Source organism: Leptopilina boulardi, unplaced genomic scaffold, assembly GCF_019393585.1.
Source record: "Leptopilina boulardi isolate dan_hultmark-lab unplaced genomic scaffold, ZJU_Lbou_2.1 LbouV2_278, whole genome shotgun sequence".
NCBI lineage: Eukaryota > Metazoa > Arthropoda > Insecta > Hymenoptera > Figitidae > Leptopilina > Leptopilina boulardi.
In genome coordinates, this window is record NW_026137838.1 from 3,537,397 (window position 1) to 3,565,358 (window position 27,962).

A 27,962-nucleotide genomic window follows, 5' to 3' on the forward strand; every position below is an offset into this window, starting at 1 on the left:
CTGACTAAATTTTTACTAATTTAATTGGTCAAATTTAACTAATTTAATTAATAAAATTTAACTAGTGAACTATTATTTACTAATTAAATTAGTAAAATTTAACTAATAAACTGTTTTTTACTAATTTGAGCAGTCAAATTTAACTAATTGATTAAATTTTTACTAATTTAATTGGTCAAATTTAACTAATTGACTAAATTTTTACTAATTTAATTGGTCAGATTTAACTAATTGACTAAATTTTTACTAATTTAATTAATAAAATATAACTAGTGAACTATTTTTTACTAATTAAATTAGTAAAATTTAATTAATAAAATTTAACTAATAAACTGTTTTTTACTAATTTGAGCCGTTAAATTTAACTAATTGATTAAATTTTTACTAATTTAATTAGTCAAATTTAACTAATTGACTAAATTTTTACTAATTTCATTGGTGTAACTAGTGAAGTATTTTTTATTAATTAAATTAGTAAAATTATAAAATTGACTAATTTTAAGTAATTTAGATGGTCAAATTTAATTAATGAACTAATTTTTACTAATTTAATTAATAAAATTTAACTAATAAAAATGTTTTTTACTAATTTGAGCCGTCAAATTTAACTAATTGATTAAATTTTTACTAATTTAATTAGTCAAATTTAACTAATTGACTAAATTTTTACTAATTTAATTGGTCAAATTTAATTAGTGAATTATTTTTTACTAATTAAATTAGTAAAATTATAAAATTGACTAATTTTAACTAATTTACATAGTCAAATTTAATTAATGAACTAATTTTTACTAATTTAATTAATAAAATTTTACTAATAAACTGTTTTTTTACTAATTTGAGCCGACAAATTTAACTAATTGACTAGATTTTTACTAATTTAATTAGTCAAATTTAAAATTGACTAATTTTAACTAATTTAATTAGTAAAAGTTAACTAATTAATAGTAACAAAAAAAATTTTGTTATTGATTTAGTAAAATTCAATTAATTTACAAGCAAAAAGGGAGCCCCTAATTGAAATTAGTTAAAATTTTAACTATTACAAATTTAGAGAGAATTATTTCGTTTATTCAATCAAAATCTGTTTGTTTCAAATAAATATTTTTTTCTGAGTATACTGAAGGTAAAAAAGGCAATAAAATATATTCGAAGATTAGAAAAAAAAAGTTAATATTAAATTAAACAATTTTTCAAAAAAGAATAATAGAATTTTTTTTTTTGGAAAAAAAAAATCGAAACATAATGAGCACCTCGCGTATATGTAGACATTTATGCGACAAATAGTTGACAGTTAATACCACTTGAAATAGTTTCCCTATATTCGGTTATACTACTTACATAAGTTGCATATAACCGACGGCTGACATAAATGTGGTTATACTACTTAGAACAGTCTATCTTCACTTGATGAATTTAATATTGACTTTTACTATTTAGAATTTTTTTTTTTTTTTTTACTAAAAAAAATTATTAATAATAAAAATATTAATATTAAAAATTATATAATTTTGAAAAAAAATTATATTTGTAGTAAAAAATAAATTTGGCAAATAAATAATAAAATTATTAATAATTATTAATAATAAAAATATTAATATTAAAAATAATATAATTTTGAAAAAAAAAAATTATAATTTGTAGTAAAAAATAAATTTGGCAATTAAATAAAATAAATAAATATAAATATGCAGTGTGAGTTTTGAAAACATTTTGAATAAAGTGATGAGTACATATAACGTTTCTGAATAAATGTACACAGAAACATTGAATATAACCAACAGATGTGGACTAGAATCCCCTGCAATATAAATTTGGACCTCTACTTGTGAGCATCATATTCCATGTATTAAAATTAACAATTCTGGTACAATACGTTTTACGACTCGAGAGAGGAAACAATAGAATTTCCTCTATAATTTTACTGTTTGTCGTTTCCTACCTCGGAACACCGAATTGCTATTTCGACTTGTTTATTAACAGTATGTGTGTGTGTATGTGTTGTCACATAAACTGCCAACTGACACATTATTATTTCTTTTTTTTTTTTTCTTTTTTTTTTTACTTTTAATGGTCCAAATTTCTCAAAACTAACCGTCTTAAATTTACCAAAAGGAAAGAAAAAAATTAATTTTCAATTTTTGAAAATAAAAAAAAAAATTATATTTTTCAATGTAGTTTAGAGAGGAATTTTTTTTTTTCTTTCTCTCTTGGACCCATATGTGGATAGGTTCGTATATCAATCACTCGAACAAAAAGGGTCTTTTTGACCATTTTCAATGCCTGTCTCCTCCAATCTACTTTTATCAAGCTAGAGTTTGTTTTATTGTCAGGATTGAACTTAAGACGTATAAGTACCCCTTTTTTCTATTGAAAATAAATTGACATTTGCGGTTTCATTGAAGAAATTCACTCTTTGATTATTTTACTCTTTTTTATATTCGCACGGTGCGACAGAAGGTGATTTAAATAAAAATGAATTGGCACTTAAAAATTCTTTTTTGATTATGATTCTTAAATGAATAAAAAACATTTCTCAATAGTTTTTAGAATCAGTTTACGTGCCCGATTTAAAAAAAATTAGTTTTTATATAAAAAAACAGTAACTTTTTGGGGAATCAGAATCTAATAAATACTGTAATAAATGATAAAATAATTACTTATTTTTAATTTTACATATAAATAATTATATTGCTGTAGTGTTTGTATCCGATTTTAAAAAATTAAATTATAATGTTAAAAGAACTATTTTAAGAGAGACAAATAATTTATTTAAGATAGTCGAATGGTCTCTGAAATTCTTTGGAAAGAAGAGACCTTTAATTATCGCCATATAAAAATGGCACTAAACATGAAAATGATAAACATTAATTTTAAAATACTTTCTTCTTGAAAGACGGACACTTTTTTTACAAAAGCAGCTAGAGATTCTTATCTTATATAAATTTTCTAAATCCGAAAGATTATGCGAATCCATACAAAAACACGATTGCAAAACGAAAAGTAATATAATGACAGGTTCATTACCTCCTGCCGCCGTCAGATGGCAGCAGCATGCAGGGCGCACAAAGTCGCAGCTGTTATTAGATTACTTTTCTACTTCTTGTTTTGCAAAAAAAAAAAGTAAAAAGTAAATTTTAAAACCTATTGAAAAATGGTTTTTATTTATTTAAGAACCATAATCAAAAAGAATTTTTAAGTGCCAACTCATTTTTATTTAAACCTCCTTCTGGCGCAACGTGACTTTTATTATATTTGTAAAATTAAAACCATTCTCTTTTTTTTGTGATTACTAATTTTCATTTTTCTCGCAATTTTTTTTTACACCCAAAGAAAATTATGACAAATTAATATTTATTTGTTTCAAATATTTATTTGAAATAAATTTTATTTGAAATAAATTTTATTTGTGCTCAATAAAATTTTATTTGAAATCAATTTTATTTGCGCTAAATAAAATTTTATTTTGCCCTAAATAAAATTTTATTTGTGCTAAATATGTTTTTTATTTCAAACAAATAAAAATAGTTATTAAATATATTTTTATTTGCTTTAAATAAATTTTTTAATTTATCTCAAAAGCCAATAAAATATTTGTACGTATAAAAAACAAAAAATTTATTTAAGTATTATTTTTTAATTTTAATGGAAAATTTGAAAATTGATAAAAATTGTGAATTACAATAATAAATTAAAGAAAATCATAAATTTTTAGTTTCCCAGAGGTCGCAGAGTTGAAAGCTCATTAGCACTTTAGTCTCGGGGCCGATAGTTTTGCGAACGTCTGACAGAAAACGTGAAATGAAATAGGAAGTTCTCTCTCGTCTCATAGTAATGTATGCTAATTAGTATTATTTTTTTTATTTTAATTTGAATTTTTTTATATTTGCATTAAGGGCGTTAAAAATTTTTTTTTTAAAATAAATTATTACACCGCGTCGTTATAACAAAAAAAATTATTATAAAAATTCAATTTATATAAATCGACATTAAAATTATGAATTATAAATTCCGAATATTAAATATTTAATCAAATCTGTTAAAATAATTTTTTAATTATAATTAGAAGAATTTATTGTTAATTAAAAATTATTGATAAATAATTAATTAGAAAATTTTAATATTTGTATTAAGAGCTTTGGAAAATTTTTTTTTATTACACCACATCGTGATATCAATAAATGATATAAAAAATTCAAAATCAACAATAAAATCATAAATTATAAATTGCGAATATTAAATTTAATTAATCTGTTTAAATAATTTTTTTAATTATACTTTACACTGTTTTCTTGAAGGTATCAATTTGATACCAAAGTGGATGAAATTGATACTTTTAAATTAACAGTGAATTTTTAAATTATAATTAAAAACATTTATTGTTAATTAAAAATTGTTAATTAAAAATTATTAATTAAATATTATTAATTAAAAATTATTTTTAAATAAATAGTTAAAAATTAAAAATAAATAGTTAAAAATTAGAAATAAATAGTAAAAATTAGAAAGAAATAAATAATTAAAAATTAGAAATAAATAAATAATTAAAAATTAGAAATAAATAATTATTAAAAAATTTAGAAATAAAAAACTAGAAATTATAAGTAATTAATTAACATAAAAATAATTGATAAATAATTGGAATTTTCTTTTTGGAGCCAAAAAATTTATATTTAAAAATTAATTGACCCGTGAAATAGGTCAATTTTCGCAAAGATGAAAAAAAATTAAAATTGCGATTATTATTTTTGGCGTGTTAGAAAGTTGGGGGTTTTAAATCTCCAGTTGGAGAGTGTAAAACTCGAATGAAGCTGGTCAGCCTGAAATATCCATCTCAGCAGAAAATCCCCCCCCCCCCCTATCTGCAAAACTCGAGTATAAAAGTTTTTCCTTTCCCTTCGCAACGAAACTTTTGCTTAATACAGCAGAAAAGTATTTTATATATATATATATATATATATATACATAATTGAATTGTTATTTTTTAATTTCGAGTCCCAGGGGGGGGGGCGATGCGCCTTTTTGTGTTGCCACTGTAAAGTGAATGATAATTCAAAAGCGTTTCTCGTCTCGATGAGAAATTGCTTTCACTTATATATATATATATATTTGGTTGACACACATGAAGGGAGACACGCGAATATGTATGCCATGAATTTGCGGTGGATTATACCGCGGAAATCGGAGTGGTGTTGCTTTAAATTAAAATAATCTGTTTTCCTTGTGCTTTGGTCCCCATTCCCGCCCTCAGAATGTTGAATGAGCCTTAGGGGGTAAAGTCGGTAATCGCATTAGTTCACTTTGCGCGCATGTCCTTCATCGAGGCTCAACTTGTATCCATATCACTGCCATGTGTATCACATTAAATGTTCCACATTCAAAGAAATATTTATTTCATTCAAATAATTTATTATTATTAACCAAATATTTATTTATACCAAGGTATTTATTTTTTTCAAATATTTATTGCTACCAAATATTTATTGGTACCAAATATTTATTTGTACCAAATATTTATTTGTACCAAATATTTATTTGTACCAAATATTTATTTATACCAAATATTTATTTATTGGTACCAAATATTTATTTATTTGTACCAAATATTTATTTATCTGTACCAAATATTAATTGGTACCAAATATTTATTGATACCAAATATTTATTGGTACTTAATATTTATTTATCTGTACCAAATATTTATTGGTACCAAATATTTATTTATTTGTACCAAATATTTATTTATTTGTACCAAATATTTATTTATTTGTACCAAATATTTATTTGTACCAAATATTTATTTGTACCAAATATTTATTTGTACCAAATATTTATTTGTACCAAATATTTATTTGTACCAAATATTTATTTGTACCAAATATTTATTTATACCAAATATTTATTTATTGGTACCAAATATTTATTTATTTGTACCAAATATTTATTTATCTGTACCAAATATTAATTGGTACCAAATATTTATTGATACCAAATATTTATTGGTACTTAATATTTATTTATTTGTACCAAATATTTATTTATACCAAATATTTATTTATTTTTACCAAATATTTATTTGTACCTAATATTTATTGGTACCAAATATTTATTTATTTGTACACCTAGAGAAATGTTTTATTTGAACCAAATATAATATATTTAAGTTAAATAAACGTATATTTGTCTCACAGCCTACTAGCCCATTTATTTGTTGTAAATAAAATTTTTTATTTAAATCAAATAAATATTTATTAGGCTGTGAGACAAATATACCATTTTTCTGGGTGTACCTAATATTTATTGGTACCAAATATTTATTGGTACCAAATATTTATTGGTACCAAATATTTATTGGTTCCAAATATTTATTGGTACCAAATATTTATTTATTTGTACCAAATATTTATTGGTACCAAATATTTAATGGTGCCAAATATTTATTGGTACCAAATATTTATTTATTTGTACCAAATATTTATTGGTACCAAATATTTATTTGTGCCAAATATTTATTTATTTGTATTAAATAAATTGTGTTCAAACAAATATTTTTTGTACTTGAAACAAATACAATCTCAAATAATAATTATTTGCTTCAAGGAAATATTTATTTAATAATAAAGTAGATTATTTGAATCAAATAAACTTTTTTTCAATTCAAGAAATGACATTTTTTTTAGAAAAAAGAACTACACTCTGAGAAATATGGTTTATTTGTCTTCGATAAAACTCATTTTATTTTTTTGCAAATATATTTTATTTTATTTAAATAAAAAAATTTATTTACGCCAAAGAAAAATTTATTTATGACAAAATTTTTATTTACGCTAAATAAATAGACTCTGAGATAAATATACATTTATTTAACTCAACTATATTTTATTTGGTTCAAATAAATAATTTCTATTTTCCTCCTTTTTTTAAAAAATTTTTACTTTGATTTATTTTTCTTTTTATTCTTCTTTTTTTTTTTTTACTTAAAATTAATAATACTGAAAAAAAATTGAACCATTTTACATTACCAACTTCCGTCAGAGTTTAATTTATGGAAATTTTCCACTAGATTACTTGTAACATTTTTCAAAAAAACATGCTTCAAGTGCAGATATAAGAAATCTGTCTTCAGTAATTTAAGCAAATAAATCGGGGAAAAATTGTTGAGAATATACAATTTTTTGATAAATTGGCGTCTGTAGGAAAATTAATGTTTTACCATTATTTTTTTTTTTTTTTTTTTAGTTTTCAAATTGTAAAACATGAACTCAGTGGGAAAATTTCTGGTTATGACCTTTGTCATGAAGGAACATTAAAAAAAAAAGGAAAATTTCTTTTCTGATTTATGACCATTTTTCCCTAGCGAATTTTCATGTTGAGGAAAACATAAGATAAACTTGATTAGTTTTTTTTTTAATAGTAGAAATAATCTCCGAAATCATGTCGGAGGTATTAAAATTATTTTCTGTTTTAATTTTATATATTATTAATAAAGAAATCAATAATTGAATACAGAAATAAAATTAGGTTAATTTCATCATTGTACGAATGTGGAGAAATTAAACATTTTATTTAAAACTCATATTAAAATATATAAGTTAAAATTGAAAGGAAAACTTTATTCTCTGAAATAAATTAATATTTCAAACTATTACATTTTTTTGTTAATTAAATATTTAAAAATTTTTCTCTAGAAAAATTAAAAATTCAGTCTGGAATTTTAAATATAATTTTCGATAATTGTTTATTTTTATCCTACAATGTTTTTTTTTGTAAATAAAAAAGAAGAATTTTTATATATGGGTCATTCTATGGGAAATTTTCATTGAAAATTTTTTTTTGTCTGAAACATTTTTTTTTGAAATCTATATGAAAAATAAGGAAATACGTATTTTTTTATTTTTTTATTTGATGAAAATGAAGGAAGTTATGATTTTTTGAAATTTAACGTCAACGAAGAAAGTGTGTTTTTGGAACATTTTTTAATCTATTGTACTAAGAAATTAAAAATTATGCTATATATAAAATTTGTTCATTTTTTCTCAAATTTTTGAGCACATATTTGAAAAATTTGAGAAAAAATGAACAAATTTCATACTCTCTAAATTTGAATAAGCGGAATCTCGCTAAAATTACCAAATTGGTACCAAAATAATCGAATTGGTACAAAAAGTACTACATTGGTACCAAAATTACCAAATTGGTACCAAAATTATCGAATTGCTACAAAAATTACTATATTGATAACAAAATTATCAAATTGGTACCAAAATTATCGAATTGGTTCAAAAATTACTACATTGATACCAAAATTATCGAATTGGTACAAAAATTACTACATTGGTACAAAAATTAACAAAATTGGTACCAAAATTACCAAATTGGTACCAAAATTATCGAAATGATACCAAAATTGGTACCAAAATTATCGAATTGGTACCAAAATTACCAAATTGGTACCAAAATTACTAAATAGGTACCAAAAATATCAAATTGGTACCAAAATTATCGAATTGGTGCTAAAATTACCAAAATTGGTACCAAAATTACCATAATTAGTACCAAAATTATCGAATTAGTACAAAAATTACTTAATTGGTACCAAAATTATCGAATTGGTGCCAAAATTACTAAATAGGTACCAAAAATATCAAATTGGTACCAAAATTATCGAATTCGTACAAAAATTACTACATTGGTACCAAAATTGGTACCAAAATTATGGAATTGGTGCCAAAATTACTAAATAGGTACCAAAAATATCAAATTGGTTCCAAAAATATCGAATTGGTACCAAAATTATCGAATTGGTACATATAAGTTTAATTTCAACTTTTTTGTTGTTTCTGTTATAGGTACGTTATTTTTGAGCACATATTTGAAAAATTTGAGAAAAAATGAACAAATTTCATATATAGCATAATTTTTATTTTATTAGTACAATAGATTAAAAAATGTTCCAAAAACACACTTTCTTTGTTGACGTAAAATTTCAAAAAATCATAACTTCCTTCATTTTCATCAAATAAAAAAATAAAAAAAAATACGTATTTCCTTATTTTTCATATAGATTTCGAAAAAAAATGTTTCGGACAAAAAAAATTTTCTAATGAAAATTTCCCATAGAATGCTCCTTGATTGAAAAATATATTTATTTGAAAAAAAAATATTGAGGAGAAATTGAGCCGAGATCAAGTGGTTAAAAGTTTGTTCGATATTCGCTAAGGTTTGCAGGGTTGTTAGGGATAAAGATTTTGTAGTGGCTCTTTCGGGTCATGTCAGAGATTGGGTCACTTTTATATACAATAAATTTGTTAGTGGAACGAGTGATACAAGTGTGCAGGTGGCTAATGCAACGAGCATCAAAAAAAAAAAAGAAGAAAAAAAAAAAATTGAGAAGAACCCTGTTTATTCTTGATGAATGATGACGATAGTGCACGTCTTCTTATATAGTACTTTGAACAATATAGCCCCCTTTCCAACGGCACTTTAATTAAGTGAAGTCAGCTCACTTATTCTTTACCTCTTCTTCTTTTTTTTTTCCTTTTTTTTTCTGATATTCGATAGAGCCAGAACTTTTAGAATCTTCTTTCTCTCTCTCTCTTCTTTTTCCTTGAGAGAAAATTTCCTATTTCTTTAACTCCATTTTAATTAATTTACAACTTGGAAATTTAAAAAAGATATTCTGAAAAATTTTTATATCAGAAAGAGGGGTTTTTTTTATTGGAAAATTTATAAAAAAAAAAAAAATTTGAAACTAATTTTTGCTAAGGAGTTTGAAAGAAATGAAAAGTATTTATTTGAAAGAAGTATATTTTTTTTCAAGTGGTTTTTCCTATTTGTGAGACGAGTGACAATTATCGAAAGTTCATAACAGAAATTTTATTTCAGAAATGTAATTGAAGAGAATTTCCGTTTGACAAAAGTATTAGGAATTTTTACTAATGTTTTTATTTTTATTTTCACTTATATGTTTTTATTTTCACTTCCATAATCAGTGAAAGTGAAAATTAGAATCAGTGAAAGCGAAAGTGAAAAAGAAAAACCATAATCATCCCCCAGAAATAAAAAAAACCCTCTCATTCTGTCCAAATGAAATATTATTCGAACATTAAAATTATTCCTAATTAATAGTTTTAAAACAATGTTTTGAAAATTAATTTATTTGAATTCGTTGATAATTAAATATACACGAAACTAAGAAGATATGTCTTATATCAAAAAGAATAGAGACAGGGATCGTTGAATAGCTTTGAAGACAGCGAGTTGGCTATTGTATCAAGTCCTTTTCTTCAACGAAGAGAGAGAGAGAAAGAGAGAAAGAGAGAGAGAGAGAGTTCCACTTTCTGTACCGAAAAATTAATTATACCCATCTGTAGTTGAAGTAGAAACACAGGGTGAAAGAAAAAGGGGAAAAAGAGCAAAAGTATACGAAGGGGCGAGCGCGCGCGCGAAGACAGAAATATTCTGACAAAACGTCGACAAGTGTTTACCGTCAGTGTCGTTACAAACCAGATTAATAGCTAGGTAAGCTTCGTTCGTGGCAATGAACCTTTTCGTTTTAACCCTTGACGAAGCGGAAGGTTGTAATTAACGTCAGAGTTTAACGACGCGAAACCATCGTTGAGAAACTCTTAAGGGGAGGGACGAAAATTGTTTGTATTGGCACGTCAAACAAAAATTCTCACTGTTTTCTTAATTTTATTTTCTAATAATAATACTTTTATCTTTTCTTAATGAGGATTCATAAAAAAATTTATACAAATTTTAAAGAGGAGAAATAATTTTTAATAATTTTTTTCTTTATTTTGAATTAATAGTATCGAATTGGTACTAAAATTATCTAATTGGTGCTAAAATTACAAAATTGGAACCAAAATTATTGAATTGGTACAAACATTACTAAATTGATACCAAAATTATCAGATTGGTACCAAAATTATTAAATTGGTACCAAAATTATCGAATTGGTATCAAAATAATCAAATTGGTACAAAAATTACTACATTGATATCAAAATTATCAAATTGGTACCAAAGTTACTAAATTGGTACCAAAATTATCGAATTGGTTCAAAAACTACTACATTGGTACCGAAATTATCGAATTGGTACAAAAATTACTACATTGGTACCAAAATTATCAAATTGCTACAAAAATTACTACATTGATAACAATATTATCAAATTGGTACCAAAATTATCGAATTGGTTCAAAAATTACTACATTGATACCCAAATTATCGAATTGGTACAAAAATTACTACATTGGTACAAAAATTATCGAATTGGTTCAAAAATTACTACATTGATACCCAAATTATCGAATTGGTACAAAAATTACTACATTGGTACAAAAATTATCGAATTGGTACCAAAATTACCAAATTGGTACCACAATTATCGAAATGATACAAAAATTACCAAAATTGGTACTAAAATTATAGAATTGGTACCAAAATTACCAAATTGGTACCAAAATTACTACATTGGTACCAAAATTACTAAATAGGTACCAAAAATATCAAATTGCTACCAAAATTATCGAATTGGTGCTAAAATTACCAAAATTGGTACCAAAATTACCATAATTAGTACCAAAATTATCGAATTGGTAGCAAAATTACTACATTGGTACCAAAATTATCGAATTGGTGCCAAAATTACTAAATAGGTACCAAAAATATCAAATTGGTACCAAAATTATCGAATTCGTACAAAAATTACTACATTGGTACCAAAATTGGTACGAAAATTATGGAATTGGTGCAAAAATTACTAAATAGGTACCAAAAATATCAAATTGGTACCAAAATTACCAAAAGTGGTACCAAAATTATTGAATTGGTGCCAAAATTATCGAATTGGTGCCAAAATTACTAAATAGGTACCAAAAATTATCAAATTGGTACCAAAATTATCGAATTGTTACCAAAATTACTACATTGGTACCAAAATTATCGAATTGGTGCCAAAATTACTAAATAGGTACCAAAAATTATCTAATTGGTACCCCAATTGTCGAATTGGTACCAAAATTACTACATTGATACCAATATTATCGAATTGGTGCCAAAATTACGAAAGAGGTACCAAAAATATCAAATTGGTACCAAAATTGTCGAATTGGTACAAAAATTACTACATTGGTACCAAAATTATGGAATTGGTACCAAAATTACCAAATTGGTACCAAAATTAACAAATTCGTACCAAAATTGGTACCAAAATTATCTAATTGGTGCCAAAATTATGAATATGGTAAAAAAATTACTACATTGGTATCAAAATTTTCAAATTGGTACCAATATTACCAAAATTGGTACCAAAAGAATCAGAATGATGACAAATATATCAAAATGGTACCAAATGTATCATGTTTATACCAAAAGTATCAATTTGAGTCTTTAGTACTAATTTGATACTTCTGGTATTTGATTTTATTCTTTTGATACCAATTTGATACTTCACCAATTTGTCACAATTGATAGAAATTTAATACTTTTTGTACCAATTTGATAATCTTGATACCAATTTTAAACATTTGGTATTACTTTGATACTTTTGGTACCAAATGTACCAAATTGGTAAATGTGAAATTGATCCCAAAAATATTAAATTGGTGCCAAAAAGTATCAAACTTATACCAAAAATTACCAAATTAATACAAAAAAAAATATTAAATTGGTATCAATTGTATGAAATTGGTACTTGTGGTACAATAATTAATAAAATATTTTTAATAATTTTATTTTTGAAATTAATTATATATTTAACGAGTTAGTGAAAAATTTGAAGAATCTTTACCTTGAGATTAACGTGATGATCGTAGAAGGTCGGAGGTGTTAGTGCTGCTTTCAGTCTTCTATTTCTATAGAAGATAAAGGTAATAGCAGTGAGTAACATAACGATGACGGTCGTCAATATTCCGATCACTAAGCCGATGAATTGCTTAGACTCAGGCTCCTTGCTTTTATCTGGAACTATATATTCTCTTTATATTATATACGTATAAATTTTGATTAAGGTGATAAAAGTTAGATTATATGTACCTAAGCTCATAAATATTATAGTCTAAACTGATATGGTAATTTCATACTATATAAGGAATTATCATACCTCAGACAATAGACAATTCAAAAGTCTAATTATATTTATTTAAAAAATTTCTTTTAAATCCCTAGGGATTAAAATTACAATTTTTGACACAAGGGAAATAATAATAAATATTTTTTAAAAAATAAAGGTAATTGTGATAAGTTTTTTTTTCTTTATTGCAATTTGATTGTAATATAAAAAGCAACAGAAAAGATTTTTTAACTTTCATCAGTTTATTTGTAGTATTTATTAACAAGCTTGAGAAAGAGGTAAAGTTCGACGTTTCAGAGTTCCGCTCTATTTAAAGTGAAAAGTAAATATACTTATTTCATTTTTTGTTATTTTTATATTTTTTATTTTTCTTTTTTTTTTTTTTCTTTTCTTCCCACCGGAACTGTCGAAGACGTAACGATGTTTTTTTTTTTTTTTTTTGAAAAAAAAAGAGGTCGCTAAATTCGAGAGTTACTTTCAACGTAATTATGGCGTCATATCATTGTAAAAATGTTATTTCAGAAATACTCATACAAGTATGCAGTTCTTCCATTTAGCTTTGCATTTTCCATTTTTTCAGCATTATAATCAGAAATGCTATTCTTTGTTTTTTTCGACTTTTTTCTTTTTCTAGTTTGAAACGAAATTTAAATGCACGCTCTTCACCATCATTTATAAATTCGAAAAAAAAGGTACGCATTTTAATTTTACGGAATATGCTGCCATGAATAAATATGTTTTTAATGAAATAATTTTTTTTTTTTTTTTTTGAAATTATAATTACATTTGTTCAATTATTACCATTTTATTGGGTTATTAATTATTATTTGAATTATAAAATTTTGGTAATTTTAACTTACAAGAATTAATATTGTTGTTGTCTTTATTGAATATTGCTTTCACTTCATCTCTTTGTAGTGGACCCTCGTTATTTTGATAAGGACTTCCGGTAGATAAAATAGTTGTGCTTTTGTTTTTTAATTCCTCATCATCTGTATTGTTCCATTCAAAAATAACTGTAAATAAAAAAAAAAAATTTTATTTTATTTTAAATTATTAATAATTGAATAATATAATAATAATCATAATACTTAATTAATTTTATATAATATATTATAATACTTATTATAATTAATTAATTAATAATAATAATAATTAATTAATTAATTTCAAAAGATAATTTTTTTATTCTTTTTATAAAACAAAGATTTATATAACAATAATTTTTTTACTTCGACATCTTTTTTTCATCTATACTATACGGTTCACTGAAGCATTTCAGAACTAGTACAAAAGCAATATAGAAACAATGAATAATTGTAATCAAGTTGTTTCATATTTTTTTCATTATTTTAAATTATTTAGAAATTTTTTTTTTTGTATCTTAATTTTACAAATAAAGGAAATCAAATTCGATGGAAATTAAATAAAACACTCTTTCAATTTGTAAATTAAGAACAATGAAAATTTCATCGACTTTCAATTTTAATATTTAATTGATCCATTAAAGGGTTTGTTATTTTTAAATACTAATAACTGTCAATCAATATTGAGGTCAGTCGCTTATAATTTGAATAATTTATATTTTTGAATTAGAAATTTTACACAATAAAACATAAAAATTAAATTTAGAATTTTTTATTTTCATCTTTGTTTTCTTTGTTTAGAAGAATTTTTATTGATAAAATTGAGATTATAGACTCATTGATTTACTTTGTTTGACGTTTGACATTGGTTAAATATTACTTTGTTAGAAAGTAACTCCACTAGGTTTACTTAGGAGTGTGGTAATAAATCACATGCGGATGACATGTTATTTGTCTATCTAAGAAGTTTAATATAATATTTATTATGAAATAGTTGAGAGAGAGAGAGAGAAAGAGAAGCAATTGAATTGAGTTGCTCTCACCAGATTCAAAGATGACTTCGCTGAGCATTATCCAACGTGCTGCAAAGTAAAGTTGCAATTTTAAGAAACGACCAGCCCTTGAATGTAGTTTAATGGTAACGTCTCGTGCTTGCTCCAATACTAAATCAGGCATATACGAAAATTGAACTGGTTCACCTGTGAATTGACTAGCTTCCCCGCTCAAATACACTTTTGCATGCGAGAAAACCTAAAAATTAGTTACAAATGAAGGTTTAATGTAGGTTCAAAATGGGTTCAATGTAGGTTTTAAATAGGCTAAATATAGGTTTAAATTAGGTCCAATTTAGGTTTTAAGTAGGATCAATGTAGATTTTAAGTAGGATCAAAGTAGATTTAATTTAGGTTCTAAATAGGATCAAAGTAGAATAAATTTAGGTTTTAATTAAGATCAATGTAGGTTCTTACTAGGTCCAAAGTAGGTTCAATGTAGATTCTAAGTAGGATCAATGTAGGTTCAAAATTGGTTCAATTTAGGTTCTAAGTAGGATCAATGTAGGTCCTACGTAGGACAATGTTGGTCCTAAGTTGGTTTAATGTAGGATCCAAGTAGGTCCAATGTAGGTTCAATATAGAATCTTAGTAGGATTAATGTAAGGTTCTAAGTAAACTCAATGTAGGTTCTAAATAGGCTTAATGTAGATTAAATTTAGGTTCAATGTAGATTCTAACTAGGCTTAATGTAGGTTTTATGTAGGTTAGAGTAGGTTTAAATTAGATCTAATGTATGTAGGCTCAAAGTAGGCTCAAAGTAGATTCTAAGTAGGTCCTATGTTGGTTCAATGTAGATCCAACTTAAGCTCAATATAGGTTTTAAGTAGGCCTAATATGGATTTAATGTAGGTTCTAAATAGACTTAATGTAGGTTTAAAATAGGTTTAATACAGGTTCTAAGTAGGCTAAATGTGGGTTCTAAATAAGCTTCAAGTAGGCTTAAATGAGGTCCAATATAGGTTCTAAGTAAGCTCAATGCAGGTTTTAAATAGGCTCAATATAGGTTTAAATAAGGTCCAATTTAGGTTTTCTGATGGATCAATGTAGGTTCAATGTAGTTTTTAAGTAGGATCAAAGTAGATTTAATTTAGGTTCTAAATAGGATCAAAGTAGAATAAATTTAGGTTTTAATTAGGATCAATGTAGGTTCTTGATAGGTCCAATGTAGGTTCAATGCAGATTCTAAGTAGGATCAATGTAGGTTCAAAATTGGTTTAATTTAGGTTCTAAATAGGATCAAAGTAGAATAAATTTAGGTTTTAATTAGGATCAATGTAGGTTCTTGATAGGTCCAATGTAGGTTCAATGCAGATTCTAAGTAGGATCAATATAGGTTCAAAATTGGTTTAATTTAGGTTCTAAATAGGATCAAAGTAGAATAAATTTAGGTTTTATTTAGGATAAATGTAGGTTCTTACTAGGTTCAATGTAGATTCTAAGTAGGATCAATGTAGGTTCAAAATTGGTTCAATTTAGGTTCTAAATAGGATCAAAGTAGAATAAATTTAGGTTTTAATTAAGATCAATGTAGGTTCTTACTAGGTCCAAAGTAGGTTCAATGTAGATTCTAAGTAGGATCAATGTAGGTTCTAAATTGGTCCAATTTAGGTTCTAAGTAGGATCAATGTAGGTCCTACGTAGGACAATGTTGGTCCTAAGTTGGTTTAATGTAGGATCCAAGTAGGTCCAATGTAGGTTCAATATAGAATCTTAGTAGGATTAATGTAAGGTTCTAAGTAAACTCAATGTAGGTTCTAAATAGGCTTAATGTAGATTAAATTTAGGTTCAATGTAGATTCTAACTAGGCTTAATGTAGGTTTTATGTAGGTTAGAGTAGGTTTAAATTAGATCTAATGTATGTAGGCTCAAAGTAGGCTCAAAGTAGATTCTAAGTAGGTCCTATGTTGGTTCAATGTAGATCCAACTTAAGCTCAATATAGGTTTTAAGTAGGCCTAATATGGATTTAATGTAGGTTCTAAATAGACTTAATGTAGGTTTAAAATAGGTTTAATACAGGTTCTAAGTAGGCTAAATGTGGGTTCTAAATAAGCTTCAAGTAGGCTTAAATGAGGTCCAATATAGGTTCTAAGTAAGCTCAATGCAGGTTTTAAATAGGCTCAATATAGGTTTAAATAAGGTCCAATTTAGGTTTTCTGATGGATCAATGTAGGTTCAATGTAGTTTTTAAGTAGGATCAAAGTAGATTTAATTTAGGTTCTAAATAGGATCAAAGTAGAATAAATTTAGGTTTTAATTAGGATCAATGTAGGTTCTTGATAGGTCCAATGTAGGTTCAATGCAGATTCTAAGTAGGATCAATGTAGGTTCAAAATTGGTTTAATTTAGGTTCTAAATAGGATCAAAGTAGAATAAATTTAGGTTTTAATTAGGATCAATGTAGGTTCTTGATAGGTCCAATGTAGGTTCAATGCAGATTCTAAGTAGGATCAATATAGGTTCAAAATTGGTTTAATTTAGGTTCTAAATAGGATCAAAGTAGAATAAATTTAGGTTTTATTTAGGATAAATGTAGGTTCTTACTAGGTTCAATGTAGATTCTAAGTAGGATCAATGTAGGTTCAAAATTGGTTCAATTTAGGTTCTAAATAGGATCAAAGTAGAATAAATTTAGGTTTTTATTAGGATCAATGTAGGTTCTTATTAAATCCAATGTAGGTTCAATGTAGATTGTAAGTAGGATCAATGTAGGTTCTAAATTGGTCCAATTTAGGTTCTAAGTAGGATCAATGTAGGTCCTAAGTAGGTTAAATGTTGGTCCTAAGTTGGTTTAATGTAGGACCCAAGTAGGTCCAATGTAGGTTCAATGTAGAATCTTAGTAGGCTTAATGTAAGGATCTAAGTAAACTCAATGTAGGTTATAAATAGGCTTAATGTAGATTAAATTTAGGTTCAATGTAGAATCTAACTAGGCTTAATGTAGGTTTTATGTAGGTTAGGCGTAGGTTTAAATTAGATCCAATGTAGGTTCAAGGTAGGCTCAAAGTAGATTCTATGTAGGTCCTATGTTGGTTTAATATAGATCCAAATTAGGCTCAATATAGGTTTTAAGTAGTCTCAATGTAGGTTCTAAGTAGGCTTAATATGGATTTACTGTAGGTTCTAAATAGACTTAATGTAGGTTTAAATTAGTTTTAATATAGGTTCTAAGTTGGCTAAATTTGGGTTCTAAATAGGCTAAATGTGAGTTTTAAATAGGCTTCAAGTAGGCTTAAATTAGGTCCAATATAGGTTCTAAGTAGGCTCAATGTAGGTTCTAAATAGGCTTAATGTAGATTGAATTCAGGTTTAAAGTAGATTCTAACTATGCTCAATGTAGGTTTTATGTTGGTTTTAAGTAGGCTTAATGTAGGAATAAATTAGGTCCATTGTAGGTTCTAAGTAGACTCAATGTAGATTCTAATTAGGCTTAATGTAGGTTCTAAGTAGGCTTAATATAGATTTAATTTAGCTTCAAAGTAGATTCTAACTAGGCTCAACGTAGGTTTTAAGTAGGTTTTTAGCAGGCTTAATGTAGGTATAAATTAGGTCCATTTTAGGTTTAAATTACCTTCAAGAAGGATCTAAGTAGGTTCTATGCAGGTTTAATGTAGATTCTAATTAGGCTCAATGTAGTTTTTAAGTAGGTTTAATATATTTTTAATTTAGGTTCAAAGTAGATTCGAAGTACGTTCAATGTACGTTTAATGAAGGTCTTAAGTAGGTTCAATAAAGGTTATAAAGAGGCTTAAGGTAGAATCAGTGTAGGTTCAAAGTAGGTCCAATGTATGTTCAATGAAGATTTAATGTTACAATAAATGTAATTATATTAAAAATTATTAATTACCTGAACGTCTTTAGTGAAAAAATTATTCGTATGAAGATGCATTGACGTAAAGTTTCTAACATAATCAAATTCAAATGTTATTTCCACAGGCTTTTCAAGCACATTCCAGGTGTCATTTCTCCAACCGACCCATTCGTATCCTGCAACAAAGAAAAAATTTTTATTTTTCTATCATTTCTATTGTATTTTGTAATTTTATTAGTAGAGCTAATTGGTTTTTTTTTGGAAAAACTAAATACTAAACTAAAAAATCGGTAATTAAAGTAAATATTTAGTCAGGGGTTCAGTTCTGTAACTTAATTTTACCTTCACTTCATTTTCACTTTCACTTTCACTTTCACTTTCACTTTCACTTTGAAGCGAAGTGAAAGTGTAGTAAAAGTGTAGTGAAAGTAAAGTGAAATTGAAGTGAAAATAAATTGGAATTTGTTCTCCACTTCGGTCCATTGTAGGTCGGATGCTGTTGGTCCATTAAAAAAGTGTCCAACTTTAATATTTTCATATTTTCCACTTAATAGCAGATATAACAAGTAATTCTTTTCAGTATTAACTTTTAGGGGCTTTGACATTCACGATATCATTTTACACCCTCTCCCATCTACTTTCATATAAGCTTTCCTTTACATCGTTCCTCGAGTAAATAGTTATCTGTTTTGGCTTGTATCCGCCATTACTTGGAATTCTGCAGACATTCCTTTTAAGATAACCACTTAATAGTCTCCATTACACACATATATATATACATATACAGCCCTTATATAATTATGGGTAATTTTATCTCTTATCGTCCTCAATTGAATTTACCATACAATTCTATTTCCAAAATAAAAAAAAAAAAAATGTTTCAATGAATTTATATTTCTATTGAAATTGTTCATCATCAAAAAATCCAATATAGTTTCAATAAATATTTCCATATGAAACAGTTTTATTCAAATGGTCCAATAGTTTTATTTCTTTCAATTTGAATATATTTTGAAATCTTCCATTTTAGTTGACAATAAATATTTAATAAAAAAAAAAAAAAGAAATTTTGAATAATTAAAAGCAAAATTATTGGATTTTTTTTTTCGAGAAAATGTAAATTGAATTTTTTTTTTGAAAACAATTTGGAGAACTCTCTTCAAGTTATGAAACTTGGATCGATGAACCAATTTTCCTTCTCTCAATATAGACTTCTATATATTTGGTGGTAAATTTGCTATTAATTACTTGTCAAGTTTTGATTATATTCAAATATTAGAAATCGACATTTATATAATAAAGTTGGAGATTTTTTTTTTTGGATTTAGGAATTTAAATACGAAATTTTGTTTAGGATTTAAATTTTAAATGAATAGAAATTTTTTTTTTTTCCTCTAGAGAAGATTAAATGCTGCCAGTGTCAGTTGGTTATATTAGTCATTTTCCATCTTTACTCAGAATTTCAAATCACGAAGCATAAAGTGCAACTACATTGAAAAACACATGCGTTGCTGCTGCCGGTGGTAAGGCACCAAAATATCCACTTGAAATGGAAAAGACACAAATGTATCTAGAGAACGAGTAAACAGAGCAACTTCGCTCAGCTTGTGGTTCAATATAAATGTAAATTGGAACAGATTCGAGTGCAACGAGCCTGTTTTCTCTCTCTCTCTCTCTCTTTCTACCTCCATCACTGAATTCTAGTTCCTTTAGTATTTTCCACAACAGCCTACTTTGCAATAGGGTTAGCAATATTGCCTTGTGGATGACGAACTTACGTAGAAATGCTCCTTCAATTCTAAAAGAATTTTCTTTTATTAAAAAAATCTCTCGAAAGTTTTTCCACTTTTTTTTTTTCATTCGTAATTTTGAAAATTTGAAAAAAAATAGTTTTTTTTTTTTTTTGTTTTGACTCTTAGTAATTGGTCAAGCGAGGGTTTAAATTGACAGGAAGTTAGAATATCTGTGGAAATCGTAAGGAAACTCAGGGAATCACATACACTGAGAAGCAATGTTACCTTTCCCATTACCGTTGACATCGAGTCTAAAGTTATCCGGACCTTTTTGCCCGTCCACCAATTGACCCAGACCACCAGAAAGGTAGCCAGCGTCTTCTTGACCATCGTATGTTCTGTCGGTGAGGTCGACTTCCGAACCTCTCTGAATTCCTTGAGGCATCGAGTACGAAACTAGTCCCTCTGAAATCAAATTATATCAAACTCGTATCAAATTCTCCTTCATGTGTATCGGTCAGTTTATTTTTCTTCCAAAAGTTGAGGATAAGATATTTCTCTCTCTCTCTTTCTCTCACTTTCTCTATTTTTCTCTTTCTTTCTTTCTTTTTGGTAGTCTCAAAATTTTTTTTCTCTCAATTAAAAAAAATAAATAAATAAAAATACAAATTAAAATTTATTTATTATTAATTTAATTTGTTCAACTTTCTATTTGCCCAAATTTTTATTTGTCCGAATTTTCATTTTCCCGAATTTTTCTTTGTTAGAATTTTTATTTTTCCAAATTTTTATTTGACCGAATTTGTATTTTCCCGAATTTTTATTTGTCCGAGTTTTTATTTGTCCGAATTTTTATTTTCCCGAATTTTTCTTTGTTAGAATTTTTATTTTTCCAAATTTTTATTTGACCGAATTTGTATTTTCCCGAATTTTTATTTGTCCGAATTTTTATTTTCCCGAATTTTTCTTTGTTAGAATTTTTATTTTTCCAAATTTTTATTTGACCGAATTTGTATTTTCCCGAATTTTTATTTGTCCGAATTTTTATTTTCCCGAATTTTTATTTGACCGAATTTGTATTTTCCCGAATTTTTATTTGTCCGAATTTTTATTTTCCCGAATTTTTCTTTGTTAGAATTTTTATTTTTCCAAATTTTTATTTGCCCGAATTTGTATTTTCCCGAATTTTTTGTTTGTCCTACTTTTTATAGAGGCAGAATTTTCATTTGTCCGAAATTACAAATGACCGAATAAACAATCGACAGAAAGATTTCGGTGAAATTTTTGAAAATGAAATCACGATTTTTTTTTTTGATAATTTCTAGTTGGTCAATTTTTGAAAATTGCTCCGAAATCTTTCTGTCCATTGCTTGTTCGGACATAATATTTGCGTCTGAGGAAAAGGAAATATTCGATTTTCAAAATTTTTTTTTTGAATTTTCACAGTAGTAAAAATAAACGATTAGTCATAAATTGTAATTTTTTTTAAAGTAGTACAAGTCAATATATAATCAGGCATAATGGTAAAATTAGTAGTACAAGTAAATATTTATTTTGGTAATTTTATAAGCAGTACAATTCGTTTTTAGTCAGGCCTAATAAAAAAATGTATAAAAACCAGTAGTGAAAGTAAAATTTCGTCAGACATTTCTAATTTTTGTAATTTCACTTCTACTATTGATGAAATAATAAAAATTTTAGATGGCTGACTAAATATTTACTTGTACTACTAAAAATATTTTTAAAAATCAAAAAAAAACTTTTATAATTTTATAAGTAGTACATATAAATATTTAGTCCAACATTTGTATGATTTTCAAGTAGAACAAGTCGGTTTTAGTCAAACATAATAAATAATTTAAAAAATCAGTAGTAAAAGTAAATGTTTAGTCAGACATGGCTTATTGTAAAATCAGAAGTAAAAGTAAATGTTTACTCGAACATAATGGCTTATTAGAAAATAAGTAGTAAAAGGTTATAAGTAGTCAGACTTTTTGTATTTTTATCAGTAGTACAAGTCGATTTTTGTCAGACATACGAAATATTGATTAAAACCAGTAGTGAAAGTAAATATTTAGTCAGACACGGCTTATTATAAAATCAGTAGTAAAAGTAAATGTTTAGTCAGACATTTAAAATTTTTTTATTTTTGCTTCTTCTATTGACAGAATCGTAAAAAATTTTCAAGTCTGATTAAATATTTACTTGTACTACTGAAAAAATTACATAACTTTGCACGTCTGACAAAACATTGACTTGTACTACTGAAAATATTTTTAAAAATCTAGAAAACTTCTATAATTTTATAAGTAGTACATGTAAATAGTTAGTTAAATATTTCTAAAGTTTTCAAGTAGTAAAAATCGGTTTTAGTCAGACAGTATAAATACATTAAAAAATAAAAATAAAAAATAAAAAAATAAAATAAGTAGTAGGAGTAAATATCTAGTCGGAAATTTTATAATTTTTCCAGTAGTACAAGTCGATTTTAGTCAGCCATAAAAAATATCCCACAAAAATCAGTAGTAAAAGTAAATGTTCAGTCAGACATTTCAAAATTTTTTTTATAACTTTTCTTCTAGTATTGACAGAATCATAAAAATTTTTTTTAAGTAATCCGATTCCCTCTCTTGTTATTTCAATAATTGAATCTTACGAAGGAAACTAATGTCTGATTAAATTGTAAAAAAAAAAAAAAATGGGAAATCATAGTCAGTTCGTTAATGTAAACGCCACTTGGTAATTTTCCAGTGACAGTGAAAATTGTCAGTTTTAGAGAAAGAGAGAGAGAGAGTGAGATAGAGAGCGATGAATTATAACTTTTTGCACGAAGTTAATCAAATATACATCTTCCTCCTTCACGCTGCTTTTCTGCAGATTTGTTCGCAAAAGGGATGTCATGGATTATTCAGGATGAAGAGAAGATTTATCAAGAGAGGGAATCGTAATACGATTTCAGAAACCGCGATACTTTATCTAATTACATTCAAATTGTGAACAAAACCATGAATTAATTTTAAATATTCATGACAAACTTCTTGTTACCAGAAAAAATGGGGGGAGAAAAAAAAAGAAAAGAGATAAAAAAACACACTATATATATGACATTTTCTTGACAAAGTATTAAATTTTTTTTCTATTTGTATTTTTTTTATTTTTCAATTCAAGTGAAATAAATATAACAATATATATATATATATATATATAGAGATAAACAGAGCAATGTTTGTGACAGTTAAGCTCATGTTTCTATGTGTAAAACGAGCCATCAACTTTGAATGAACTAAACGAGATGAAGCATTGGAATTTAGTGAATCCTTTTGAGAATATGAGTAAATCGAGAACAAAGAATCGAAAATCAATTATTATTTTTAAATTAATTTATTTCAAAATACAATTCTCTGTCAATGTTTTATTTTTTACAGCAAAAATTTGGTTCGATAAATAAATATAAATTAAACAATTTTACTTGATATGTTTGCCAATTATTGACCATTATTTGTTTATTTCACTTTTCGCATTTATCATCGTTGGTCAAAAAAAAAAAAAAAAAAACACTGTAAATTTTCATTCATTGCTTCAATAAATTATTTATTTCACGTTTCAACGAATTTATATATGAAATATGTAATACAATACTCATTCAATTGATTTGCCGCACAATTATATTTATGTGTGTATGTGTGTGTGAATAAATATTTATAGAGAGATGAAAATATGAATTTATTGAAAATTATGATAATTGAAGTATATATTAAAATTAGAATATTGAAAATCTTTGGAAAATGAGAAAATTAAAATCCTTTAAGAAATAAAATTCCATATAGGAAAATATGGAACAATATTTCTCGCACATAACGAGAGGGGGGTTTTGTGTTTTTTTTTTTTTTGCTAGATTTGAAAAATGAGAGGCAATAATTTTTTTTCGAGTTCCAAGAAGCGTGAGTTGCTAATAAATAAACAAAATTGGAGCTTTATTAAATTTACGCTCAGCAGGCATGGCTATCCGAATGTCAATTAACTTCATTGCCCCTTCTCTTTTATCGCTTGACGTTATTCTGTATTTCCGGGAGTGAGAGAGAAAGAGAGAGAGAGTGAGAGAGAGTGAGGTGGTTCATGGACCAATGGCAGCTACCAGTCAAAAGCACAGATGGCCGTGCTTGCGCGAGGCTATGGCTATTCGCTGGACCATTTCGGACTGGATTAATGCAGACCCAGCTGCACCATCGTCGGGCCATCATAAATCTAACTTAATCTCAGATATACGCGCATGACGGATATATACTCATCAAATAAAGAATAGTTAGTGAAAAAAAAAAAAATTGTCGAAAATGTCATATATATAGAAAAAAATTGATTTCCAATTTTTGAAAAAAAACAAACAAAAAAATAACAAAAACACGTTACCAATTAGAAGATTATTCAGATTTTCACGTCTCTCCAATCAATCCCTTTATCGCCAAAAGTGTAAAATAAAATTTCCGATAAAATGCAGAATTTAACAAGCGACACTTTTTTTTTTATTTGATTTTTGTATATGTCAATCAGGATTTTGTTGTATATATCTATATATATATATATAAACTATAATCTTACATTGACAAATTAAAATTTTTTTATCTGCAAAATAAATTACGCAGTAAAATGAGTTTTTTTTTGAGATAATTGGATTTATTTTTGTCATTTTTTTTTGTTCGGATCAAATAAATATTTATTCGAATCAAACAGATTTTTTTTGTTCGGATCAAATAAATATTTATTCGAATCAAACAAATTTTTTTTGTTCCGATCAAATAAATATTTATTCGAATCAAACAATTTTTTTTTGAATCAATTAAATTATTATTCGTATCATAAAAATTTTATTTGAATCATACAAATTTTATTTGAATCATACAAATTTTATTTGAATCAAACAAATTTTATTTGAATCAATTAAATTTCGTTCGGATCAATCAAATTCTGTTTGAATCAAAGAAATTTCGTTCGATTCAATTAAATTCCGTTCAAATCAATCAAATTCTGTTTGAATCAAAGAAATTTCGTTCGATTCAATTAAATTAGGTCGAATCAATCAAATTCTGTTTGAATCAAACAAATTTTATTTGAATGAAGCAAATTCTGGTTGAATCAAACAAATTTTATTTGAATCAATTAAATTCCATTCGTATCAATCAAATTCTGTTTGAATCAATCAAATTCTGGTTGAATCAAACAAGTTTTATTTGAATCAATTAAATTTCGTTTGAATTAATTAAATTCTGTTTCAATCTGACAATTTTCGTTCGAATCAATCAAATTCTGTTTGAATCAAACAAATTATATTTCAATCAATTGAATTCCGTTCGAATCAAACAAATTTTATTTGAATCAATTAAATTTCGTTCGAATTAATTATATTCCGGTCGAATCAATTAAATTCTGTTTGAATCAAACAAATTTCGTTCGATTTAATTAAATTCCGTTCGAATCAATCAAATTCTGTTTGAATCAATCCAATTTTATTTGAATCAATTAAATTTCTTTCGAATCAATAAAATTTCGTTCGAATCAATCAAATTCTGTTTGAATCAATCCAATTTTATTTGAATCAATCAAATTCTGGTTAAATCAAACAAATTTTATTTGAATCAATTAAATTTCATTTGAATCAATTAAATTTCGTTCGAATTAATTCAATTTCGTTCGAATTAATTCAATTTCGTTCGAATTAATTCAATTTCTTTAGAATTAATTAAATTCCGTTCGTATCAATTAAATTCTGTTTGAAACAAACAAATTTTGTTCGATTCAATCAAATTCTGGTTGAATCAATCAAATTCTGGTTGAATCAAACAAATTTTATTTGAATGATGCAAATTCTGGTTGAATCAAACAAGTTTTATTTGAATCAATTAAATTTCGTTTGAATTAATTAAATTCCGTTCGTATCAATTAAATTCTGGTTGAATCAAACAAATTTTGTTCGATTCAATCAAATTTTATTTGAATCAATCAAATTCTGGTTGAATCAAACAAATTTTATTTGAATCAATTAAATTTCGTTCGAATCAATTAAATTTGGTTTAAATCAATTAAATTTCGTTCGAATTAATTCAATTCCGTTCGAATCAATTAAATTCTGTTTCAATCAAACAAATTTTGTTCGAATCAGTCAAATTTTATTTGAATCAATCAAATTCTGGTTGAATCAAACAAATTTTATTTGAATCAATTAAATTTCGTTCGAATCAATTAAATTTGGTTTAAATCAATTAAATTTCGTTCGAATTAATTCAATTCCGTTCGAATCAATTAAATTCTGTTTCAATCAAACAAATTTTGTTCGAATCAGTCAAATTTTATTTGAATCAATCAAATTCTGGTTGAATCAAACAAATTTTATTTGAATCAATTAAATTTCGTTCGAATTAATTAAATTCCGTTCGAATCAATTAAATTCTGTTTTAGTCAAACAAATGTCGTTCGAATCAATTAAATTCCGTTTGAATCAATCAAATTTGGTTGAGGTTTGTTTAAACCAAACAAATTCCCTTCATAGTAACCAAAAAATTGTGTTAATACAGAAAAAAATTTTCTTATCCCTAACGCTAAGAAATCAACGTTAAATCATTGTCTCGTCCCTCACTACATAAAAAAGCATATTTCCGAGGGAAGATATGAAAGTCGATAAGGCAATTTTTTATCCGTTTTACGAATGCATGAATATGAAAACAAATTTCTTTTTTTTTTTTTGGGGGGGGGGGTTAAAAGAGGGTAAAACTCTAGAGAAAGCAAGAGTGAAGATTTAAATATAAATTTCACTTACCGTTCCAAGGGCAACCATAAAGTTCCACTCGCATACACACAGTACGTATGTGAGTTGTATATGGTATAAAGCGGATTTTTGTCGCTATTATCGGTGGATAGAAAATTTGTTCCTTCTCTTCATTCGCATTATTATTACCCACTAATAACTGAAACAAAAAAATTTTATTAATTTTATTTTTATATTTTATTTATATGCAAATAAAATAAATAAAAATTGAATTTCTTTATCAGAAATTCTACTAAAAAAATTCAATTAATAAATGTAGAGATAATTTATTAAATTTTTTTTACAAAAAATTTGTGAGTAGTTATTAAAAATTTTTCGTTTTTTTTTAAATATAAACATGCAAATATTTATTTCTTCTTAAAATATATAAGAGTACTTGTCGATGAGGGTGGAGGGAGAGGGAAAGGGGAAGAAGGAAGAGGAGGAGGAGGAGGAGGGAAATTCGTTTTTGAGGCAAGAGCCGATAAACGCACTACTACTCTTGTCAGTCAATGGCCCTCAATGAATTTTAAACGAGCTATTCAAATTGAATTGGTTAATTAGGAAAGTGCACTCAATAGCAAACGACAATGGTCAATGGAGCGTGTTTATGAATCTAA

General features: G+C 25.8%; 1 protein-coding gene across 1 annotated transcript in view; it reads right to left on the reverse strand.

Annotated features, from left to right (window-relative positions):
* The window catches only part of LOC127281957 (discoidin domain-containing receptor tyrosine kinase B), a 395,594-nt gene that overhangs the window by 27,107 nt on the left and 340,525 nt on the right, over window positions 1–27,962 (reverse strand). The window contains exons 9-14 of the mRNA XM_051305982.1: window positions 27,355–27,502; window positions 20,832–21,011; window positions 18,850–18,989; window positions 14,992–15,199; window positions 13,943–14,098; window positions 12,801–12,976 (exon numbers count right to left, since the gene is read on the reverse strand). Coding sequence (XP_051161939.1) covers window positions 12,801–12,976; window positions 13,943–14,098; window positions 14,992–15,199; window positions 18,850–18,989; window positions 20,832–21,011; window positions 27,355–27,502 — 1,008 coding nt within the window. The remainder of the gene's footprint in view (window positions 1–12,800; window positions 12,977–13,942; window positions 14,099–14,991; window positions 15,200–18,849; window positions 18,990–20,831; window positions 21,012–27,354; window positions 27,503–27,962) is intronic.